Raw genomic sequence first — 22,548 nt, forward strand, 5'->3', positions numbered from 1 at the left:
AACCTATTCAATTATATACCTATAACATCTCATGTTCTATAATTTTGTTCTTTTCTTGAGCACTGAATACAGAATGTTCAAATGCAGCTAAACAGTTGCTGCTTATGGCCTTACCTACTGACTTCCTCCCTTTTCTCAATCTGTAAGTATGTGCATTCGATGTCTTGACAATAGTATCACTATTTGTGTTTTTCTGTTTCATTCTTATATTTAGACAATACAAAATTTACAGTAAACACTCGCATATTTAATTTGTACACTGAAACTGCACAAATCGAAGTGTTAATGGAATAGCTACCATTTAACACTTGGAAGCGGTGAGTTACCTAAAAATAAATAAGAATACAAATTTGGTACATGATGACAATATTATTAATATTTACAACATATCTTTGTGGGAAAAGAAAATATATGAATATTAAACCACTTATGTGTTTATATATAGCACACCAACACTCTTGACGTATGTAATACTCTTCTGTACTAAAAAGTATGAGTTTCCTAATTTCCCGCCAATAGGCAACATTTTTTTCTTTGACTTTTTGTCTCGTGCTGTGTCTGAACTATCATCGCATTTGCAATGAAAACTACTGTTAGCTTGTAGCTAAGGAGCATTGCATAATAATCAGGAAAATTTAATTTTCATATTAATTATAGTAAAATATCCACTAAGTGATTTACTTTGGCTTTTTTGGTCTTTGTTTAATCATCTTCAAAATGAAGAAAATATCTACCCTACAAGTATAAAATATTTTCAAATTATGATAGATTTTAAACTAATGAATCTGAAGTCATGTTTAATATTGGAATGAATAGATAGTAACTGTATATTTATAAGTTGTTGATATATTTTAGACAAAATTCAGCAATAACGTTTTTTTTTTTTGCGACGGAGTCTCGCTGTGTCGCCCAGGCTGGAGTGCAGTGGTGCAATCTCGGCTCACTGCAAGCCCCGCCTCCCGGGTTCACGCCATTCTCCTGCCTCAGCCTCCCGAGTAGCTGGGACTACAGGCGCCCGCCACTGCGCCCGGCTAATTTTTTGTATTTTTAGTAGAGATGGGGTTTCACCGTGGTCTCGATCTCCTGACCTCGTGATCCGCCCACCTCGGCCTCCCAAAGTGCTGGGATTACAGGCGTGAGCCACCGCGCCCGGCCAGCAATAACGTTTAAAGTTTTCCTCTTTGTCAATTAAACTTCTCAATACAAATAATTAATAAAAATAAAAGACAATATTTCACATCAGTAAAACTTTCAATTAATAAGATACACCAAGTATGTTTCTTCTTCTTTACAAGCATTATCCTACTTCTCAAATCAAACCCTGTATGGGAGAGGACCTAACAGACCTCAATATAAGGCTCTGACAGTGTTTTAAAAATTTGCATACCTTAGTTAAGTATGTCACATGCACGCACATGCAGATACACACATTTAAAAACAGTGTCTACATGTGCAATACAATTTTCCCAGATTGGAATTTTAAAATTTACGTGATTATCTTTTTGTTTGAGACAAGGTCTGGCTTCATAGCCCAGGCTGGGGTGCAGGAGCACTACCTTGGCTCACTGCAATCCCCTCCTTCCAGGCTCAAACCATCCTCCCACCTCAGCCTCCCGAGTAGATGGGACTACAGGTGAGCACCCACATGCCCAGGTAATTTTTTTTTTTTTTTTTTTGTGGACATGGGGTTACCATGACCACCTCCTCAGGTTTGGTTAATTTGCTAGGATAGCTCACAGTACTCAGGGAAACAGTTTACTTGTGTTTACTGGTCTACTGAAAAGAAATTACAAAAGATACAGATGAACAACGGAAGAGATGCACAGGGCAAGGTACATGAGAAGGGGCATGAAGCTTCCATGCCCTCCCTGGCACGCTACCTTCCAGGCATCTCCATGTTTTTAGCAATCCAGAAGCTCTACAAAACCTGTCCTCTGGGGTTTTTATGAAGGTTTCATTACATAGGCATGATTGATTACATTACTGACCATTGGTGATCAAGTCAATCTTCAGTCTTGCTCCTCTCCCTGGAGGTTGGAGATTGGGATAAAAGTTCCAACTGTCTAATCCTGACTTGATCTTTCCGGTGACCAGCCCTCATCCTGAAACTATCTAAGGGTCCCAGCCACCAGTAATTAGCATACAAAGGACACACTTCTTACTTCAGACATTTCAAGAGTTTTAGGAGCTGTATGTCAGGAACCAGGGACTGAAACCACATATATATTTCTTATATATCACAATATGAATGAAGGTAATTGAGACTGGAGTAAAGTAGATGAATAAGATAGTGATAAAGCAATTTTATAATTTTATTTTATAATTTGTATTACCTATTGGTAAGCACCAACATCTGCTAGTTATTAAATAAAAAGCTTCTTTCTTAGGTATATTGAGAAGAACATGCACTTTGGAGTTAGAAAATTATTTAAATCTTGGCTTAGCATCTTCTAGCTGGGTGGTATTTTCTGAGCCTAAATTCTCTCATCTTTCAAATTAGGACAACGTTATTTATTTTTCAGAGTTGTTGTAAAGCTCCTGTAATACTACCTGGCACATAATAGTTATTCACACTGTAGCTACTAATGTTTTATCAATATTATTAGCAACGTTATGTTTTCAACCTTTAATAGTAACAAAGGTCTGACTTAGTTCATTCACATTCCCTTAGTATCTATGGGGAATTGGTTTCAGGAGCCCATACAGATACCAACATTTAACTCAATTCTGACATTGTCTACTGAGAGATAGTCTCCTATCCTCCAATTTCAAATCCAAAATGAGTGAATTTTCAAGCAACTTATATAAAATAGCATGGTATTTGCATGTGACCTATGCACAATCTTCTGTGCACTTACATCATCTCTAGATTACTTATAATCTAGATTATAAGTAATACAATGTAAATGCTATAGAAATAGTTGATATCTTGTGTTTTTATTTATATTGCTTTTTATTTTCATTTTATTATTTTTGGAATATTTTTGATCCATGGTAGATTGAATCCTCAGATGAGGAATCCATGGATGTGCAACTCATGGATATGAAAGACCAGCTGTATTTAATTTCTCATTCATTCATTAGACAGTTATTGATCATCCACTAATTGCCAGGTACTGTAGTAGCCTTTTCTAAGCAGGTACAGATATGACAATAGTCAAGCTGAAGGATGGTCATGAAGAGAGGTACACCCTTCAATCTATCCGTGGCAGAATTTGGGACACTAGCAACATAAATATGGGAATATTCAATATTAAAAAAAACCTGGAGTTTTCCAAACCTGATGGAGACTTTTTTCTCACAAAGAAAATGTTTTGTAAGTAGAAGAATAATGAGGATGTGATTTCTTGATTGTCGTAGGAGAACATACTTCAATGTTACTGAATCACATTTGCCACTAAATAATTCCTTCTTTGGTTCTATGTTCTCTATCCCCCCAAAATTCAGTCAATGTGAAGGAGATTTAAAAACAGATAAATGAGGGTGGTATGTGTTATCATTAAGAGTAGTGTTGAACAGCATGTATCTTTAGAGAGATGTATGAGAAGAGGGAAAGAAATACCAGGAAGATCAGAGGATATTACTATGAACACAATAAAACATTAACTGTCTCCTTACAGATTTTCATCATAAGGTTTGCATACACATTTAACCTTGGCCACAAGTTGTATTTTTAGAATGGCTGACAAAAAAAAAATACTAGAAGTGTTGGATAAATTATATTATGTATTGGAATATCTTTATACATAAATCTCTAAATGGCTTTTCTTTGTATTATTTACCTGTGCTAATTGGGTAAAATTTGTGAATTAAATGTGATATACTGCCTTTTTTATTTTATCTCTACTCCTTCCTCTTTTCAGTGTTGCTGAAATAAAATGATTCTGCTCATGTAGCTGGACATGCTTAGAATATAGGACACGTTTTGTTACATTTTTATTTCTGTAGATAGAATCTATTTTAGCTTGAATCAAGGGTCACAGAATAAAACTAATCAAGAAAATAGAGAAACACGTGTCTCTCTGCTCTGGTGGGAGAAGTTGAATTCCCGTCGGTTTTGCTCCCACCTCTCCATTCATCCTTCTCCCTAGTGGTCTTTGGGCTCAGTCTCTACCCGCCTCTTCTTTCATAGTGTAAGAACCAGGTGCATTTATCCTTCCTCAATTTCAACAGCCACCTACATGTTGAGCCTTCCCAGTTTTGTATCTCTGGAAAAGTATTTGCTCTTGATATTCAGACCCATATATTCAAACCTTCGGGAATTCTCCATTTGACCTTTTGCAAATGGTTCAAAGCAAAATCATTTTCTCACTCAAACCTACTTCTGTATTTCCCTCTCATCCAACAGTAATACCCTCCACCTACTTACTAATCCCAGAAGCCTAGGAATTATCATTGATTCTTCACTCTCCATTAAGTTTTACAATCTCTCCATTACTATCCCATCAATTCTGTCATTTTAATTTCTTATAAATCTGTTGTTTGATTTCATGTGCATTGTCACCACTGCCTCATTTCAGACAATTGACATATCTCTACTAAAATACTGTATAGCTCATAAATGGTCTCCTTTCTTACATTCTTGTCCCACCAGTCACTTACCTACACTGCTACCACAGTGATCTTTCCAAAGCATGAATTGGGCTTTGCCACTTACCTGCTTAAAATCCTTAAAAGATTCATCATTGTCCTCAAAATAAAACCCAATCTTGTTGGCATAGTACACAAGGCTCTTCTGATATGGTCGTTAATAAATGAAGGTGCCAATCTTGCCTTTTTTTCACCCTCCTTCTTTGACTCCTTCTCACCCAAACTCATGCCCCTGCTCAAAGTCTATGAAGCTTTTGCATTTGCTGGATCCACCCATGCTTTCTCATTGCTGTCATTTGTGCCTGTATACTTTACTTGCTGCTACTTTTGCCTCCACCTTACTCACCCAATTTTTTATTCTTCAGTATAGATGTCAGCCTCTACAGACAGCCTTCCCTGATTTTCCAAAACTGGAATCATGTGTCATTATGTGCTCATTAGCAGCACAGAGGCCTGTACTAATCACTATTGAGGCTTATTATATTCTAGTTTATCTGCTGGATTCTCTGTCTCTCAGCACTTACTTACCCTCACTCATTAGACTACAAAAAGTTCAATTCATAGTAACCACTTAATACATTTTTATTGATAAAAAATAGTAGATTGGTATAAAACAGACTTGGCATAAAACAAAAACAAAAACACAACAAATAAACCAACAAAAAGAAACCCATAGTAGAACATACAACCACCTTCATAGAGATATTACGTAGCTTAATGATGCTATTTGAAGGTATGTGGATTATTGCGTCTTCTGCCTACAAAGATGAAGTATCTATAAGTGGGTAGCCTAATATATAGTAAGTTTCTTATCTTTTTAAATTTTATTTTCAAATAGTAGTTACAGGGCTATGTAGACATAATCATTGACAACTTTAGGAATTTTATCATAAAAATGACATATGTGATAGACACATATTTTGAGTTTTGGGTAAAAATCCCCATCATATTCATCATATTCTATGAATGCAACTGTGTTCATTACACATTTATGAGTTCATCACAACTTAATTATCAATAAGGTGTTAAAATTGTTAATTAAATTATTCTTCACCCTTGGGAATGAATCTTTTCTTTTTGTGTTAAAACATCAGTATAATCAATCAGTGTATTGGAAACCAGAGATTTTTAAAACATGAATGTTTTTATTAAAAAAGAAGGAGAAATGAGAAGGTATCGCATATGTTTTCTAGAAAATAAAAAGAATAAAATTTCTAAAACCAGGAAGCCATTCTCCTTAATCTTCATTTTTTTAATACTTACTCTACCCCATTGGCATAATCATTCAGGAAATTTTAGAAAGTTCTTTTTTCTTAGTGTGGGGCAATCTCCTCTGTTGCTCTAACTTACACTAGATGTTGATTAGAAGATTTAAGAACATCAGTGACTAAGATACAAAATTGCAATGTTCAGAACTAAGTTTAAAATTGTTTCCAAAAGGCAAATCTCAAGTCATAGTAGAATAAAACATAGAGAAAGGAAAGGCTCTATGAGGTAGGCAATTAAAAGAGCACAGTGAAAAAGGGAAACAAAGGTAAAAAGAGTGAAAGAGGAAAATACATTTTAACAGCAGGAAATGACATGACATGACAAGAAAAAAATGAATGAAAGAGTAGAAAGACAGATGGGAGAACCAGAAGTCAAAATTAATGACAAAAAAGAAAAAGTACACCTACAGAAGACTGAAAAAAAAAAAAAAAATACAAGGAGCAAAATGATCTTCCAATTATAAATGTGTTTCAATGCCTAAATATTGCTATATTTAAAAAAATGCCAGAATAGCTGTATTAGTCTGTTTTCATGCTGTTGATAAAGACATATCTGAGACTGGGAAGAAAAAGAGGTTTAACTGGGCTTACATTCCACATAGCTGGGGAGACCTCAGAATCATGGAGGGAGGTGAAAGACACTTACATGGTACTTACATGGCACTTACATGACAGTGGCAAGAGAAAATGAGGAGGATGCAAAAGGGGAAACCCCTGATAAAACCATCAGATCTCATGAGACTTATTTGCTACCATGAGAACAGTATGGGGGAAACTGCCCCCAGGATTTAAATTATCTCTTACTAAGTCCCTCTCACAACACATGGGAATTATAGGAGTACAATTCAAGATGAAATTTGGGTGGGGACACAGAGCCAAACCATATCATTCCACCCCTGGCCCCTCCAAATCTTATGTCCTCACATTTCAAAACCAATCATGCTTTCCCAACAGTCGCCCGAAGTCTTAACTCATTTCAGCATTAACCCAAAAGCCCACAGTCCAAGGTCTCATCTGAGACAAGGCAAGTCCCTTCCACCTATGAGCCTGTAAAATCAAAAGCAAGCTAGTTACTTCCTAGATACAATGGGGTACATGTATTGGGTAAATACACCCGTTTCTAAATGGGAGAAAGCTGCCAAGGTTTGGGGTTTGCACCCTCTGAAACAATCAGCTGAGCTGTACGTTGGCCCCTTTTGGCAATGGCTGGAGCAGCTGGGATGCAGGGCAGCAAGTCCCTAGGCTGCATACAGAATGGGGACCCTAGGCCTGGCCTATGAAACCATTTTTCCCTCCCAGGTTTCCAGGTCTGTGATGGGCGGGGCTGCCATGGAGACCTGTGACATGTCCTGGAGACATTTTTCCCTTTGTCTTGGGGATTAACATTTGACTCCTTGTTACTTATGCAAATTCCTGCAGCCAGCTTGAACTTCTCCTCAAAAAACGGGTTTTTCTTTTCTACTGCATTGTCAGGCTGCAAATTTTCTGAACTTTTATACTGTTTCCTTTTTAAAATTGAATGCCTTTAACAGCACCCAAGTCACCTTTCAAATGCTTTGCTACTTAGAAATTTCTTCTGCCAGATACCCTAAAATCATCTCTCTCGAGTTCATAGTTCCACAGATCTCTAGGGCGGGGCAAAATGCCGCCAGTCTTTTTGCTAAAACATAACAAGAGTCACCTTTACTCCAGTTCCCAACAAGTTCCTCATCTCCATCTGAGACCACCTCAGCTTGGACTTGATTGTTCATGTCATTATCAGCAATTCTGTCAAAGCCATTTAACAAGTCTCTAGGAGATTCCAAACTTTTCCACATTTTCCTCTCTTTTTCTGAGCTCTCCAAAGTGTTCCAATCTCTGACTGATACCCAGTTCCAAAGTCGCTTCCATATTTTTGGGTATCTTTTCAGCAATGCCCACTCTACTGGTACCAATTTACTGTATTAATCTATTTTCACACTGCTGATAAAGACATGCCCGAGACTGGGAAGAAAAAGAGGTTTAACTGGACTTACAGTTGTTCCACATGGCTGAGGAGGCCTCAGAATCATGACGAGAGGCTAAAGGTCCTTCTTACATGGCGGTGGCAAGAGAAAATGAGGAGAATGCAAAAGCGGAAACCCTTGATAAAACTATCAGATCTCACGAGACTTATTCACTATCATGAGAACAGTATGGGGTATATTACTGCCATGATTCAAATTGTCTCCCACCGGGTCCCTCCCGCAACCCATGGGAATTATAGGAGTACAATTCAAGATGAGATTTGGGTGGGAACACAGAGCCAAACCATATCAATAGCATTTCCTATAATACATTCTTCTTCTAATTTTCTTAAGTTTATAGTAAAAAAAATTCACTTGGACAATTTCAAGATACACCAGAGAATCAAAATATCATCAATGCGTTAGTTTCCAATTGGTTGGCCTGAGCACATTACTTTGTATAGTTTGTATCCATAATGGCACACAGTATTAGCTGAGTAGGTTTTTTCTTATTTATTTATTTATTTTTAATGTACGATTTGTTCTCTCCTAAACTGTTATCTGAGTATTTGGAAGTCAAATGACTAAGATTTTCACAAAAAGTAAAATAGAGGCACATAGCTTTCTTTTAAGTAAAATGTTACTTTACCCTCTAACCTCCAGCATCCCAGGACTAACAATCGATTGCTATTTTTTTTCTTTTTTTAGTGTCTTGATTTTTAGTCTGTTAATGATATGTAAATATTTCAGATTTTCTGTCATCCAAATAATACAGTTAGACGATAACTATAAATATTAACCTGGAACATTACAAATAAAATTAATAGAATCATTTTAATAGGAGATGATAAGGTCTAAAATATAAACCAGATCTCTCTCTCTCTATCTGTATAAACTAATAATGTAGCAATATTACTTTCTTATTTAGCAAAGTAATTACAAAAGTTCATGCTAAATTATGATTTCATAAACAAACACATACCACAGGAGTGCAAGCATGGATGGAAAAAAACATGCTTAATTTCCTAGGTTTAATAGCTTTTAATGCAACTCCACACCTATTTGTTGAAATGTGGCTATTTTGAAGGTCCTGTGCTAGAGGCAGCTAAGCCACAGGGAGAGGGGAAGAGATGAAAGAAAAATGCACAGATAATCGTATAGCAGGTCAGGTTATAGTAAGCATTCCAGGCCAAATACTCACATGGGTTATGAAGGGTTCAAACAAAGGGGTTCAAAGGAAGAAGGCATCATAAGAAGCTGGAAAAACCAAGAAATCTAATGGAGGATATGTAATTTGAGATGGGTCTGGAAGGATGAGTAGGATTTTGAAGACAGAGACAAACAGTATGACTTTTATTTCAACTGCTATTCTTCAGGTTTCAGTAGTCATCGTGTTTCATTTGCTGTTACAAGTTTTGGTAATTTCTTCCTTCATTTCTAGCTTCTTAAATAAACCCTCTGCTACATGACCTCTACTGAGCATTAATCATGCCAAATTAATCACTATTTTCTGGATAAGCCAAATATTCTAAAAAATCCCTATGCCTCTACTCATACTATTCTCTCTGCTTGCTTCACGTTTGCTCTTTTCCCTAAAGTAGGCTGCGAACGAATATAGAAGGCTTGGTTCATTTTCAATGTCTTCCTTGACCCCCACCTCGAAGAAGTATGTGTATCTCACAGGTATTTCCAAATCCCTCTGTATGTTCTTTGATTATTGTCTCTCACATTGTATCCATTTATCAAGGAACAAGCTTGTTCCTCCACACAGAGAGGTTCTTAAGTAAGGGCAGGAGAAGCCATATGGGTATCCTCCGGCCCAGGCTGTCAGGTGGTTGGTATTCGGTCTGTATATACTCTGATGCAATCAGTTTTTGAAGGAAAGAACGGTAAGCGCAAATAGAACCATAGCTTGTGTAGCAGGGTTCATGTAAGCAGTGGTTCTTACTGAAAAACAGACCCTGGTCTCTCGGGCTCACTTCTTCCTCCGTGTGAACCACTAATAGGAGGGGACCGAAGGCTGAGGCCAGGCCACCTGGAAGCCCACAACGCTGCTAGTAGCAGCGACAGCAGTAATAGCAACTCACCACTGTAAAATCCTCAGTGCGTTTCCATGTGCTTTCCCTGTCATCTAAATGCTTCTCTTCAGCGGCCTAAGGTGGCCCTTCTTTTTCCCCGAGTTCAGGGAAACACCTCCCTTCTTTCAGAATGTGAGAAAAAAATGGGATTTTCCTGGGGCTGAGAGTGGGGATTCCCTTTCCAGAAACGTGCAATTTTTTCATCCCGCCCACCTGGACTGAAGGCAATCAAAGCGAGGGAGCTGGTGGCATAGTGGAACACTCCAAGCACCCTGGCTCCCCTCCTCCCAGAGAAGGGTCTGGAGCCCCGCAATCCGCTAATTAGCTCGCCCCCATTGGTTGTCCCCAAGGCACCCCCGTGCCGTCACTGTGCTATGCTAATGAGGGGGAGTCTCATTGGCTGGGCCTCCAGCTCCATCTCCGCAGGGAGACTGCGGGGAGAGCCGGGTTGGCCGCGTCTGGGGCCGAAACCCACCGCCCCCGATTCCCGCCAGCTCAGGGCTGTGCCGGATGCAAGCCCGCCCGAGGGAACAGTAGCCGGGCGGCTGCCCTCTGGGAGGATCTGGCAACTGCCTTTAAGGAAAGTGCTTCACCATCAAGCGGCGCTCACTCCCACCCCTCTCCCCTCTTTCTAGGCACCGCGCGTCTTTTTCGGCGAAGTAACTTTTTATACCCGCCTCCCCCTAGTCCTGGGGACCAGAGGCGGTGCCGAGCCTGGGGGCGGTTCCTTGGCAGCGTTGATTCTTGTCAGAGCCAGACTTTTGCTCCTGGGTTGGGTTTGCATCATCCCCATTACACCCTCGGGAAAGAGGAGCCAGCCCCCTTTCAAGCCTTAGCTTCCGGCTCCAAGCCGACCCCCTCCCCCTCCCTGTCCCCTTCCCCTTCTCCCATCCCTCTCTCGGCCACAGCGTCTTGTTAGTCCTCTCCCTCTACTCCGCAATATTTTCTTTCTTTCTCCCTCCTCTCCTCCATTTGTTGTTTGATGTTTCCCACTCTTTGAGGAAGGATGGTTGATTTGGAGAGCGAAGTGCCCCCTCTGCCTCCCAGGTACAGGTTTCGAGATTTGCTGCTAGGGGACCAAGGATGGCAAAACGACGACAGGTGAGTGGTGTGGTGGAGGATTGTTCTGTAAATATTGCTGAAAAAGAGACGGAAATGGGAGGGCCGAAGTGGGGAAAGGAGGGAGAAAAGGAAAACGGAGCCAGAGAGGGAGACTAGGCTGGGGGAGGGAGTAAAAGAGACTCTGATTTGTCTCTCCATTTTGACTCTATATAACTGTTGCTATAGATAAGGAACTCCTTTTCTTTACACTTTTCTTATTCTTGCAAGGTATTTATTGCATTCATTTGGTGCTTATTCTTTTGTCTATCTGTGCTTTTCTAGGATGTGTATAAGGCTGGTATCAGAGGTACAATACACCCAAATGGTATGCAATTCAGTTCCAGAAAATTTGCATTTTTTCCTTAGGTGTGGTTAATCAAACTCAAAATTGCATGCAAGTTGTTTGAAAAAGCACATTAGAAACTTAAAATCTCCTGAGTCTATTTACCTCCTCCTTGTCTGTGTTGTCTTGAGTAGGTATCTACTTGGCACTGGAAATTTTATGCTGTTTAAACATTTTGGAGTTTTAAGTAGACAATTGGTTTAAATATGTAACAGGTAGTTAGTGAAAATGACAACCTTTTTAATACAATATACTAACTTTGAACAGGTGACTCTGACCATTATGAATAATGATGTTTGTATAACATGATACAACCTTTTCATAACTAGTATATTTTTTAACTGAAACAGAATATATGTCTCAAAATTAAAATTAAGTTTCAAAACTAGAATATTTATTGTTAGCAAAATATTGTTCATGTGTTTTATTTATAGCACTACTGCTTTGCACAAACTTCTGAAATTCCTCTGTCTATTTCTGTCTCAAGCACATTTTGTATTTCAGCGAATTTAGTATTTTCTGGAATAGTCATCCCATATATCACATGCCACATTTCTTTGTTTTAAAATAATACATGTATACTAACTAGGTTCTCAACTCAATTGAAATGTTTCATTGAAGTTTAGTTTAGTATTGATGTGCTATTTTAGTTATATAAAAGATCCATTATTGGTCCAATCCAAAATCCCCTCCTCATTCACCACTGACCAATACACTATTTCTTTTCTTCACCTTTTCAGCTCCCAATACCAACTCCTGTCTCTACACACTGAGGATTTTATCTTGAGCATCAATTATGGGCATCTTGTTTGGTCTCATATTAGTAATTTGAAAGGAGATGGATGTTTTGTAGAGGATATTTTGGTTCAATCTCTTTTTTAGGCAAAACCACACATATTGGCTAAAAATTTAAAGAAGTAATACCAATTTCTCAGTATTCTTGTAAAGAGTCTGAGTAAACTGAAGATAAAGAAAATAATTTTTGAGTGAATTTGTAATACAAATTGACATTTAGATAAACTGCATTAGCCTGGTTAAATGGCTTAGTAAGTGTAGCATGGTGTTCCTAGTGACTGAATGTATATTTAGTTCAGGACCTCAGGATCATTATATAGAATAGAAATCCTCTTTGTAGAAAGTGTGAGATAGATTAAACACATAAAGCACATACTTTGGTTATAGTGATGGTATTGTTGTTTGTTTGTTTGTTTTAAATATCATATCCAATATGTTAATTTTCATGTGGTTGCCCTCATTTTTCTAAGGATGCTGCAGAAATATTTTAGTAATTAAGAATTTTGGTTAGTTGAACACTGCCTAAATGGATCAGTGCCATATTAAAAAAGTTTTGCAGAATGGTTAAAATTTTATGTTCTATTAAAAGGTTATGCTAGCCCAACTTTAACTTAAAAAGCAGGCCACATTTACTACTAAAATAAGTTATTAAACATTTAAAACAATCATTCAACCATTTTTAAGGATTTGGCTACTTTTGTGGCTTCATGGAAAACTATTCTTTGGTTTTGGTTCCATTTGTTGTTAATCTTTGAAGGCAAGATACTTGGAATCAGAGAAACCCAGATTCAGTCCTTGGCTGTTTCCTTCACTAGCTGAGTGGCCTTGGGAAAGTCATTCAGCCATTATGAGATTCAGCAATCTTATTTTTTATAATGGGAATTATACTGTCTACCTTATAAAACTGTGACAAGAGGAAGGATGGAGAGGCACAGAACTAACATTTAGTTGGAACTAAGTACTCCCAAGTTCTTTTAACTGTGCAATATGTTCTTTCTTAGTTAATCCTCAGACAAACTCTGAATAGCAGGCAATTATGTTAGGCACAAGGAAACTGAAATTTTGGTAAATTAAATACTTGTCTTGGATATTATATCTTATCAGTGTAAAGATAACTCTTCAGTTCAGTTTATTATTATTCAAATCCCTCAAGAAATTCTTAAGTTGTTTTCACTTAATTTATTGGAACTTATAAGAATAATTTACAGCTCCTAGCATAGTTTAGGTGCTCATTAGATTTTAGTTCCCTTCTTCACTTCTGATTTGCCCTTTGCAATCCTTTTTTTTTCCCTTTTCAGACTCCTAAGCTAATATGTGGTAGGTAAAGTCATCTTCCTTGTCTATAATATGGTGACAAATTCCTCTTTGCCATTACGCCTGGAAAGCAATCTTATTCTACTCAGTTATCTTCTTGGACTCAATTCCTATAGAGTTGAGGAGGAAGCCCTCTTTCATGTAGGAGTAGGTAGATCATTTCCAACAACAGATACATTTAGTGCTCTGCCCATATTCTCAAAGCAACTTTCTTTGAACACCTCCTGCATGAGGTTTTCTCCCCACCACCAACCTCAGGTGCATCCAAGTCCTGCTTGGAGAACAAGCTGGAATGTCACTGAGTAAATAGACTGTTTCTGAATCAATACTTTTGCTTCCTTGCTCCTTAGCTTGGAGAATTCTGAAGCATGTTCTACACTGTGTCCAAAGGGACTGAGCTCCACTTGCCCGCAGTGATAACTGGCTTAATACTGAAAGCTTTACTGGCTTCTGTCTCTCTTCTCCCCTACTGGTATTTTATCTGTGATCAATTCCCAAATGAACTGCTTTTGCTGCAATCCTATCTCAAGCTTACCTTCTGGGAGAATCTGAATCAAGATAGCTGTTTTCTGGATGTAGAGAGCCACATCCTTGTAATGATGGGGGAATTGTGTTCCAAATGTAGGAGTATAAACACTTTCTACCTTGTTCCTCACAGTAAGAATTTCAAACTCCATCTTAGGTCATAGTTGACTGGCATATGAAAATGAATGAAGCATATGATAGATTCTCAAATGGGTGTTGTTAAAGACATAATATTGATGGGCCTGTTAGGTGTAGGAAATGTGTATTCCATACCATAGATTTTCTGTGAATCAACTTTGGATAAGTAGGTCATCTAAATTTATATTGTGCCACCTTTTGTGTAGGTAAAAACACATACACATACACTGGCATAATGTACATGTGATGTATATAGTGTATATGTAACAGATATGCATTGCTTTTGTAATATATGTATTATAAAATATTGTATATTGTATGCTAAAATTGTATATTATGTAATGCATCATATATTACAAGTATATGTGATTAATAATATATATTATAATATATGTAATGAATAGATATGTCTTTGTATTATCTTTACGCCATCCTTAGATAATTGCTTCTCTCTCATTTGCACTCTGATATCCTTTTCTGAGTAGGACATATGGGAATAGGGTTAGACACAGCAGTGCAGAGAATTTAGCACATGGATAACACTACTTCTGTGAGGCCATGAAATAAATTTGAGTTGCTAAATGAGAATTGCTTATGTGTAGGGATGTCTTTTGTATATATGATGCACACTTACTTGTTTGACATCCTGAGCAAAAAACAAAAATCTAATTTAAGTGGTTTGTATGATATGTCTTTAATGGACATTCATTCGTTCAGCTAATATTTGAATGTTTCCTATGTCTCAGGGCCCCATTAAGTTAGGTTTTGGAACAAATACGGAAAAGAATATGAAATAGCACTCAGTCTGGAGGGGGTCACAGATATGATAAGAGGTTAATTCACCTCAGAATATTGACAGTATTGTTTATGTTATTTATGATGATGTCCTTATATAATTTCCATTTTAATACTGTCAAGAAGATTCTGCACCATTTGTAGAAAGGATATTCAGCATTTGCTTGAAAATAAAGTAGTTGAAATCACATATTAGAGATAGCTCAAGGCATTCAACATTCAATATTCAACTTCTGGCACCAAGCCATCTTCCTGCCTTGGACTCCCAAAGTGCTGGGATTATAGGTGGGAGCCACTGCTCCAAGCCTGTTTTCTGTTTTAATATTTCTATGATTCACAAAGCAGTAAAGATTTAGAGTATTCTCCTGCAGTTAAAGACTGATAAGTTACAGGTTTTAAAAGTCATCAGCCAGTTATACAAGTCTTCTCCTGTTTCATCATGATTTAGTAATTTTAAACTTTGGAACACAACACACTTAATGTGAATAAATTGTCACAATTCCAATTACTGTTAATGGAAAATCCTCAGTTGTAGCCATAGAAGAGAAGGTCATTTATTTAATTAAGACCATTCTAGTTTTCAAAAATCAGGTCACTTGTTTCAAATCCAATAATCATGTATACCTTTTGTATTTTATAGGTGGCCTTTAGAAGTAATTCAAGGAAGTCAACTAATGCATTGTAGTTCTTAAAACATTAAAGGATTTGAACATAGTACAAGTCAATCCATTAACAGTTTAAGAGGTATTTACAAAAATAGAAAAATATTTCAACAGCATTTGGAATATGTGTAATTTTAGATATACACTGCAAAATATATTGCTTTACATAATCAAATTCAATTGTGAGAATGGGTTTTGTATTGACATATTAAACATTTTATAAATTACCAACTTTATCTCCCATAATAAATTATATATTGTTTTGAAAAGCAGCCATTTATTATAAAATATTTATTCTAAATTTTAAGTTCAGGTTAGTAAAGACAATTTTAAATTTTTGAGTGCCATTAAAATGAATGACACATTATTTTTACTCTTTAATCGATAGTGGCATCAACTATGCATATACAATATCTACAAAAATGATTTAAGCATTTACTTTAGAAAGAGAGTTTAGACAATCCTGTGTTTCTTATCAATATCGACTTTATTAAGAAAAATATCCACAAATAAGGCAATAGAAAATTAGAAACTTAAACAGATAATGGTATAAAAAATAGACTTCGAATATATATAGTGTAATACATAAAATGCAGAGAAAAATGTATTATATAAAAATTATTGTTTTTCAATCACTACTAAGAATTCAGACATCAATATTTTATATAAAACACACAAGGTTCTTTTCTTTTAACCAATTCTTATAAATAAAATTGAAATGTGACTTTTCAAATTACTGATACTTTATTTTTAAAGTTTGATTTAATTTAACAGCTATCATATAGCCACTTTCTGCATTTGGTTATGTATTAGTAGTACTTCTGTGAGTGACTTAATCATTTCCCTGGGGCTCCACTGAATACTGTCACATTCGGTATTATGTTCCAATATATGAATTTCGTGGGGACACCAACATTGAGATCATAGCAATTGATCCTTTTGTCATTGATGGTTCATCTGTTTTTATTAGAGTACTTATGTATTGCCTATGTCATATTATTTATTATGTACCATGCTTGTCTAAGTTGTCTTTAGAAAATAAAGCAAAAAGCAATATTTTTTACAGTAAAACGGTAACCAGTTGCTTTATATACTTACAATTTGAAATTAAGTTCACTTGGCCTTTTTCTGAGCAATATTTAATGTTTAGCAGTATCCTTCATCAAGATGTCTTTTTCTGAGTTTTAAATTTGGAATTAAAATTTTCTCTACAAAAGCAATCAAAACAATAAATAATTATCCAGAAAGACAATTATTTTTAATCTTTCACAATCCTTGATTGGATATGGGATTTTTTTTTAATGGGTCATAGAAAAAAATCCTTTTCACAGAATCTTAATCGTTAGCAATTGAATTGTAATTTAAGTAACAGACATCTATCTAAACATTGTGAGATAGTAAATAGGATAAACTGTGTCCACATTGGTAACAATATGTTATAGTCATCTGCTCAACTTCTTTTTGAAATTAGGATGGATATGAATGTCAGACATATTACCAAAGAAATAAGACTTTTAGATAAAATATTTAGGAATAAAAATGCAGTATGGGGCAATTTATCTTTTACATTGTTTTGTAATTTTAGGTGGCAATTCTAAAAAAAGGAAGTAGGCTAACATACAGGGTCAGAGAATTGGTAAGAGGGCTATAAAATTGGTGAAACACCATCATAATAAGTGGATTAAAATAATCACTGTATCAGTAGAGCCAATTCTGTTTTTGCTAAATAACATCTCCCTACAGAAACTTCTGACAGTTGTGGATATATTGGTCTTTATCATTTCAAAATTTAAATGATAGCCTGAAGAAACCCTTAATAGCATTGACATCGTTCTTTCACAGACATTAAACACCCTACTAATTATCAAGAAGCACACTAAGCTCTAGGGATAAAATTGTGAGCAAAATAGACCTAGTTCAGATGTAAATGATTTTACAGTAGTGGAAACCGATATTAGATTGAAAAATACATATGCGAAGTTAATTACAGTTGTGCTAGGCTATAAAGGAGAATGGCACCATGTTATGAGAGAGCATGATTGAAGATGAGCCTAGTCTGGCAGATGAAATAGTGGTCTGGGGAAAGTTTTCAAAGAAATCTGTATTGAGATCAAGGTCTAAGGATGAGAAGATGTTGGTAGATTAAATGGGAAAAGAATATTTCAGACTAAGGAGCAGCTTGCCTAAAAGGCCAGTGCTGGGAGAGAGCAAGGCATTTTCAAGGAACTGAGGAGATTCAGGAGGCATTTGGAAGTATGGTCTGGAGTTCAAGAGACCAAACTAGGCTTTACATGTGGCATGTTACTGAAGCTATCCATAGCTATGGAGAAAATCACTTATAGAAGAGAAGGATGGGCCTGGAGCACTGACACAATTTCATACACAGTACAAAGTCAAAATTGGTTGGGTGAGGTTGTAGATGGTAGGATACAAGTGAAGGTGGGGGACTTTAAGTCCCTTCTCATCTTGAGATTTCTGCCTATGTAGAGTAGAGATGGATAAGCAAGGCCAGAAACTTCTTTAGAAGTAGAAGTGCTGGTGGTATGTGAAATTTTAAAGGTATCAGCAAATGACCAAATTTTATGAATAAACAAATTGTCAATATTGAGCATAGATACTGTTTTACTCTTGCAATTAAATAAAATATAGAACACTGTTAATCTGTCAAACATGCAGTGTGATCCATATCAAGTATGGATATCTAATATACATGTATTTCTATTGCTGTGCTCCATAACATAGAAACCAAGAAATTCACCACACATCATAACCATGTTTTACTTCGTCAACCAAACTACATCATTAGTTTTTTGTTGCCTAAAACAATCACTGATAGTGACAACTTTTCTGATATTATGTGTTTTGTCACTGTAGTTTTCTTAATTAAACTCTCATGTAATAAAAGCAAAAACTTTGTGCTCTTAGGAGCTGTGGTTCCTTTGCATGCCTTGCAGCCAACCACCTCCATCTCTCCAGCTTACAGCTTTGTTTATGGGTATTTGACTTCACAATTTGTCCCAGCACATTGGGTATTGGAGGACCCTAAGACACTGGGATATTTCACTGCGTACCTCTCATGTAGAAAAGTGGTCATGTACATGCTTGCAGCAGATGAATAGAAACCTAGGCTCCATGGAGGCCAGAAAACACTGTGAAATGACGTTGGATTCTCTGTAGCTGGTCATATAAAAGCAGAGGAGTGAATTAGAAATTTCTGACCCTGACTCCTTAATAACTAGGTACAACTAGAACAAGCTGACTCATACATAAAGTCTTAGATGTAGTATAATTTCAGATTAAGGAGGAACCACTGCATATACATGAAAAAATAAATCATTAACATAAATGAAATAAATTAGTTCAGTGATATTAGACTTATTTGTCTCTCTTGACTGGGAAGTGGAGATGGCTTTGGAGTTTGGAGGTAAAGAGTTGAGAACCTGGAAAGCCCTAGTTGCCTGAAAGAGAGAAAAATGTGCTCTTGGATGTGAGGCAGAAGATAATCAGCAAAAGAGGGAGACTAAGGACAGTGAGATTTCTCTCCACAATTTTGCCTTAGATTGAACGTATTTATCTTAGTCTTTTCTGAGAAATAGAAGCAGTGAAGGAAAACAGAAACAGAACCCAATTGTCAAGCGTGGCTGATGTGTAGGGGACAATCGCCTGGCAGCACATCTCCAACTCTTTGACCTCTTTCCTCTTTAGAGTCTTAGCTGTACCTCTCTTCCAATCAGTGCTTTAGTAGTCTTAGCACTACTGCAATTATGCCACAGCTTTAAAGGGTGAGAATCATATCCCTCTGTGTACGCATTCCTTGAATTCAGAGTTGTATTACTTCCAATTTTCACAGTACGTAAATATGGGTAAGAAATGGACTTTGCATATAAAGCCAGAAAACAGTAAATCTAAGAAACAGTGAACTGGTTGTTCCTGGCTTTCTTGCACTGGACTTACACAGAATCATAATGATGAATTGTTTTTACAAGGGCACACTTAGCCATCTTGTAAATCACTGTGTGAATAGGGATAAAAGTGGATTAACACATTTCAACCTCATTTAACTCCCTGTGGGAAAACTTGTAGATTGTCCACATATTATAAACAACTAGTTGTTAACAACAGGGTCCAGATGTCTAGTTTAATAATGGACAGCCTGCTGTCTCAAGTCTGTCAAAAACTGAAATACTACTCTGTCCCCTAGGGATCAGATACGGTGATCAGCAAGCTGCACAGGTTCCATTAAGGAGTGATGGTAATGACTTCTGTCACTGCCACACCATGTGGTGATTACACTGGCAAATTATAGATGGAAGCTGTCAGTATTTTGTTTCCATTTCTTACCTTTCTCTGCTCAAAAGAGTTTATGTGCTATTTCATCCATTTCCAATAAAAATGCAGAAGATAAGGTGAAAATGTATGATAATATTGAATATAGTATTTATCACAGCATCAGAGAACATTTACCAACTACTTAGCATGTGTCAAACATTTTTCTAAGCACGTTACATGTATTATGTATTACTTTATTTAATCTTTATACCAATTCTGAGAAATTCTGTTATTTTTCCCATTTTACAAATGAATCAACCAAGGTACAGAAATATATCACTTGTTCGAAGTCACATAACCTGTAAGAGGTAACTAGAATCTAATTATTATGCCTATTCACTATGTTTACAACATACACAAATGTGATTTAATGCTATTTAAATAATAGGAAGAACAAAATTCAAACAAAATTCAAACAAATTTAAAGGCTTTTGAAGTCAGAAAAGTCATACAGCTCTTGCATCCCCATAGGCCAGTGTTATAGTGACTTGATTAAAATAAGTGTTAAGGAATTTTTGAAGTTGGTCATACTTTCTGAAAGAAAAACCCCTTTTGCCTCTAGATGTAGAGCATGGTTCTTTTGACAGTCTGGAGAAAGTAGAATGAAATGGAAAATCAGCAAAACAAACTAAGGCAATGGTTTTATTTGTGTGTGTATGGGGGTATAGATTATTATTGATTGATTGACTGAAATAGGGTAAAGGTAGTTAGTATCCCAGAAACAAAATAAAAACAGTATCCCAGGAACAAAATAAAAACAGCAGAATGGATAATATGAAAAAGCAAGTGAATAATAAATGAATCATGAGCATATATCAATAAAAAAGGCATCATGTAAGATCAAATAGTTAACTTACTAAGACATTTTAAAATGTCCATTTTGAATGCTTTGGACAGGGTCATCCATTTATTTGCTACTTTAGTTAATCCACAATTATTATTATTTTTTATAGCTAGGTGTTTTTTTTTCAATATTTTTCTCAGTAAGACTTTAAGATTTCCTGTTTATGCTTCTATCTCCTGAAGTATTTGTACTAGTGTGAAATTGATTTTTTTCTCAACACTGTACTGGGATAATGAAAACACTATGCAGGGATGTTATGAAATTTACATATCATAAGGTGAAGTTACTTGATTTAGGGCTTAACACTTATGCCTACTTATTAGTATGTTTTGCCTGTTCTAAAGATTTGCAGTGGTTCACAGAAATTCATGCAATAGCATAGAATAAACAGAAAGTACAACAGAATGAAAAGATAATAAGGAAAAAACCAAGTTAGGAGTATGTAGGTACATAGTATGACTTCCACCAATTTGTATGTATTTACTGGAGATGGGTTGCGAAGTTAGCCAGAGCAAAGATAAGGGCATGATCAGTTGCATAAGATGAGAAATGAACTAGTAGTTCAGAAGAAACACAGCTTTCCTTGGGGCTCACATTTAAAGGAAATTTATCCTGTGGATCTTTGATTAGTGTACAGTATTGTTATCCACTCTCCTATCATAAAATAGCAAGTTTCATAAGACTCATAACATTCTCACTCCCTGGTGCTGATATAACTAGAGAGAACTGTTCTCTTAAAGTAGATCTACAGGACACACCCAGTACTGTATTTCAGGTATATCCTATAGGAAAAAAAAAAAAAAGTACGTGAGGTTACAGATTGATTATATTATTGATATATTATATTGTGTACAGTGTACACTGCTCAGTCTTTCATGTAATCTTCCTTAAAAACCTTTTTTTTTTTAGTGTAGGTGGCTTTGATTAATAATAAAGGATGCGAAGAGATTGAAGTTACATTCTTTGTTGAGAACCTGATATGTAAATGTAGTCAATAGATACTATAATAGAATGGCTGTCCTTTGATGGAGAACATACTAGGATTCTAACCAAAACACAAACCTGAATTATGTTTACTCTCTCCTCTTCACCTATATTGGACCAACTAATTTATTTTCTTTTTCCACAAGTGCCCAAAGTAAATATACAATATAATGTTCTATTAAGACTTTGTAAGGGCTGGGTGGGGTGGCTCATGCCTATAATCCCAGCACTCTGGGAAGCCAAGGCAGGCAGGTTGCTTGAGCCCAGGTTCTAGATCAGCCTGGGAAAAATGGCAAAACTCCATCACTACAAAAAGTACAAAAAATTAGCCAGGTGTGTTGGTGTGTGCTGTAATCCCAGCTACTCGGGAGGCTGAGGTAGGAGGATCGCTTCAGCTTGGGAGGTCGAGGCTGCAGTGAACCGTGATCACATGATTGCATGCCAGCACGAGACCCTGTCTCAAACAAACAAAATAAATAATTGAAAAACCAAGACTTTGTAAGAATCCTGAATTTGGTTATTAATATAGCCGTATACAGCCAGCCTTCTCATATCCATGGGTTTTGCTTCTGTGGATTTAACCAATTATGGAGGGAAATTATTTTTAAAAAACAAATAATCCCATCAAAAAGTGGGCAAAGGACATGAATAGACAAGTCTCAAAACAAGATGCACAAATAGCCAGCAAACATGAAAAAATGCTTAACATCACTAATTATCAGGGAAATGCAAATTAAAACCACAATGTGATACCACCTCACTCCCACAAGAATGGACATGATTATGAAGTCAAAAAA

General features: G+C 36.4%; 1 protein-coding gene across 5 annotated transcripts in view; it reads left to right on the plus strand.

Moving 5' to 3' along the window:
- Positions 1-10,343: 10,343 nt before the first annotated feature.
- Positions 10,344-22,548, plus strand: part of KCNT2 (potassium sodium-activated channel subfamily T member 2) — a 381,853-nt gene continuing 369,648 nt past the window's right edge. For 4 of the 5 annotated variants that reach the window (XM_055378343.2, XM_019028251.4, XM_019028255.4 and 1 more), the window contains exon 1: positions 10,371-11,022. In XM_055378343.2, coding sequence (XP_055234318.2) covers positions 10,928-11,022 — 95 coding nt within the window. In that variant the 5' untranslated portion in view covers positions 10,371-10,927. Of the gene's footprint in view, positions 11,023-22,548 lie in introns of all 5 variants that reach the window. The other variant, XM_055378337.2, reaches the window with a different exon arrangement.

This window comes from Gorilla gorilla, chromosome 1 (genome assembly GCF_029281585.2).
Source record: "Gorilla gorilla gorilla isolate KB3781 chromosome 1, NHGRI_mGorGor1-v2.1_pri, whole genome shotgun sequence".
In the NCBI taxonomy this organism is placed as follows: Eukaryota; Metazoa; Chordata; class Mammalia; order Primates; family Hominidae; genus Gorilla; species Gorilla gorilla.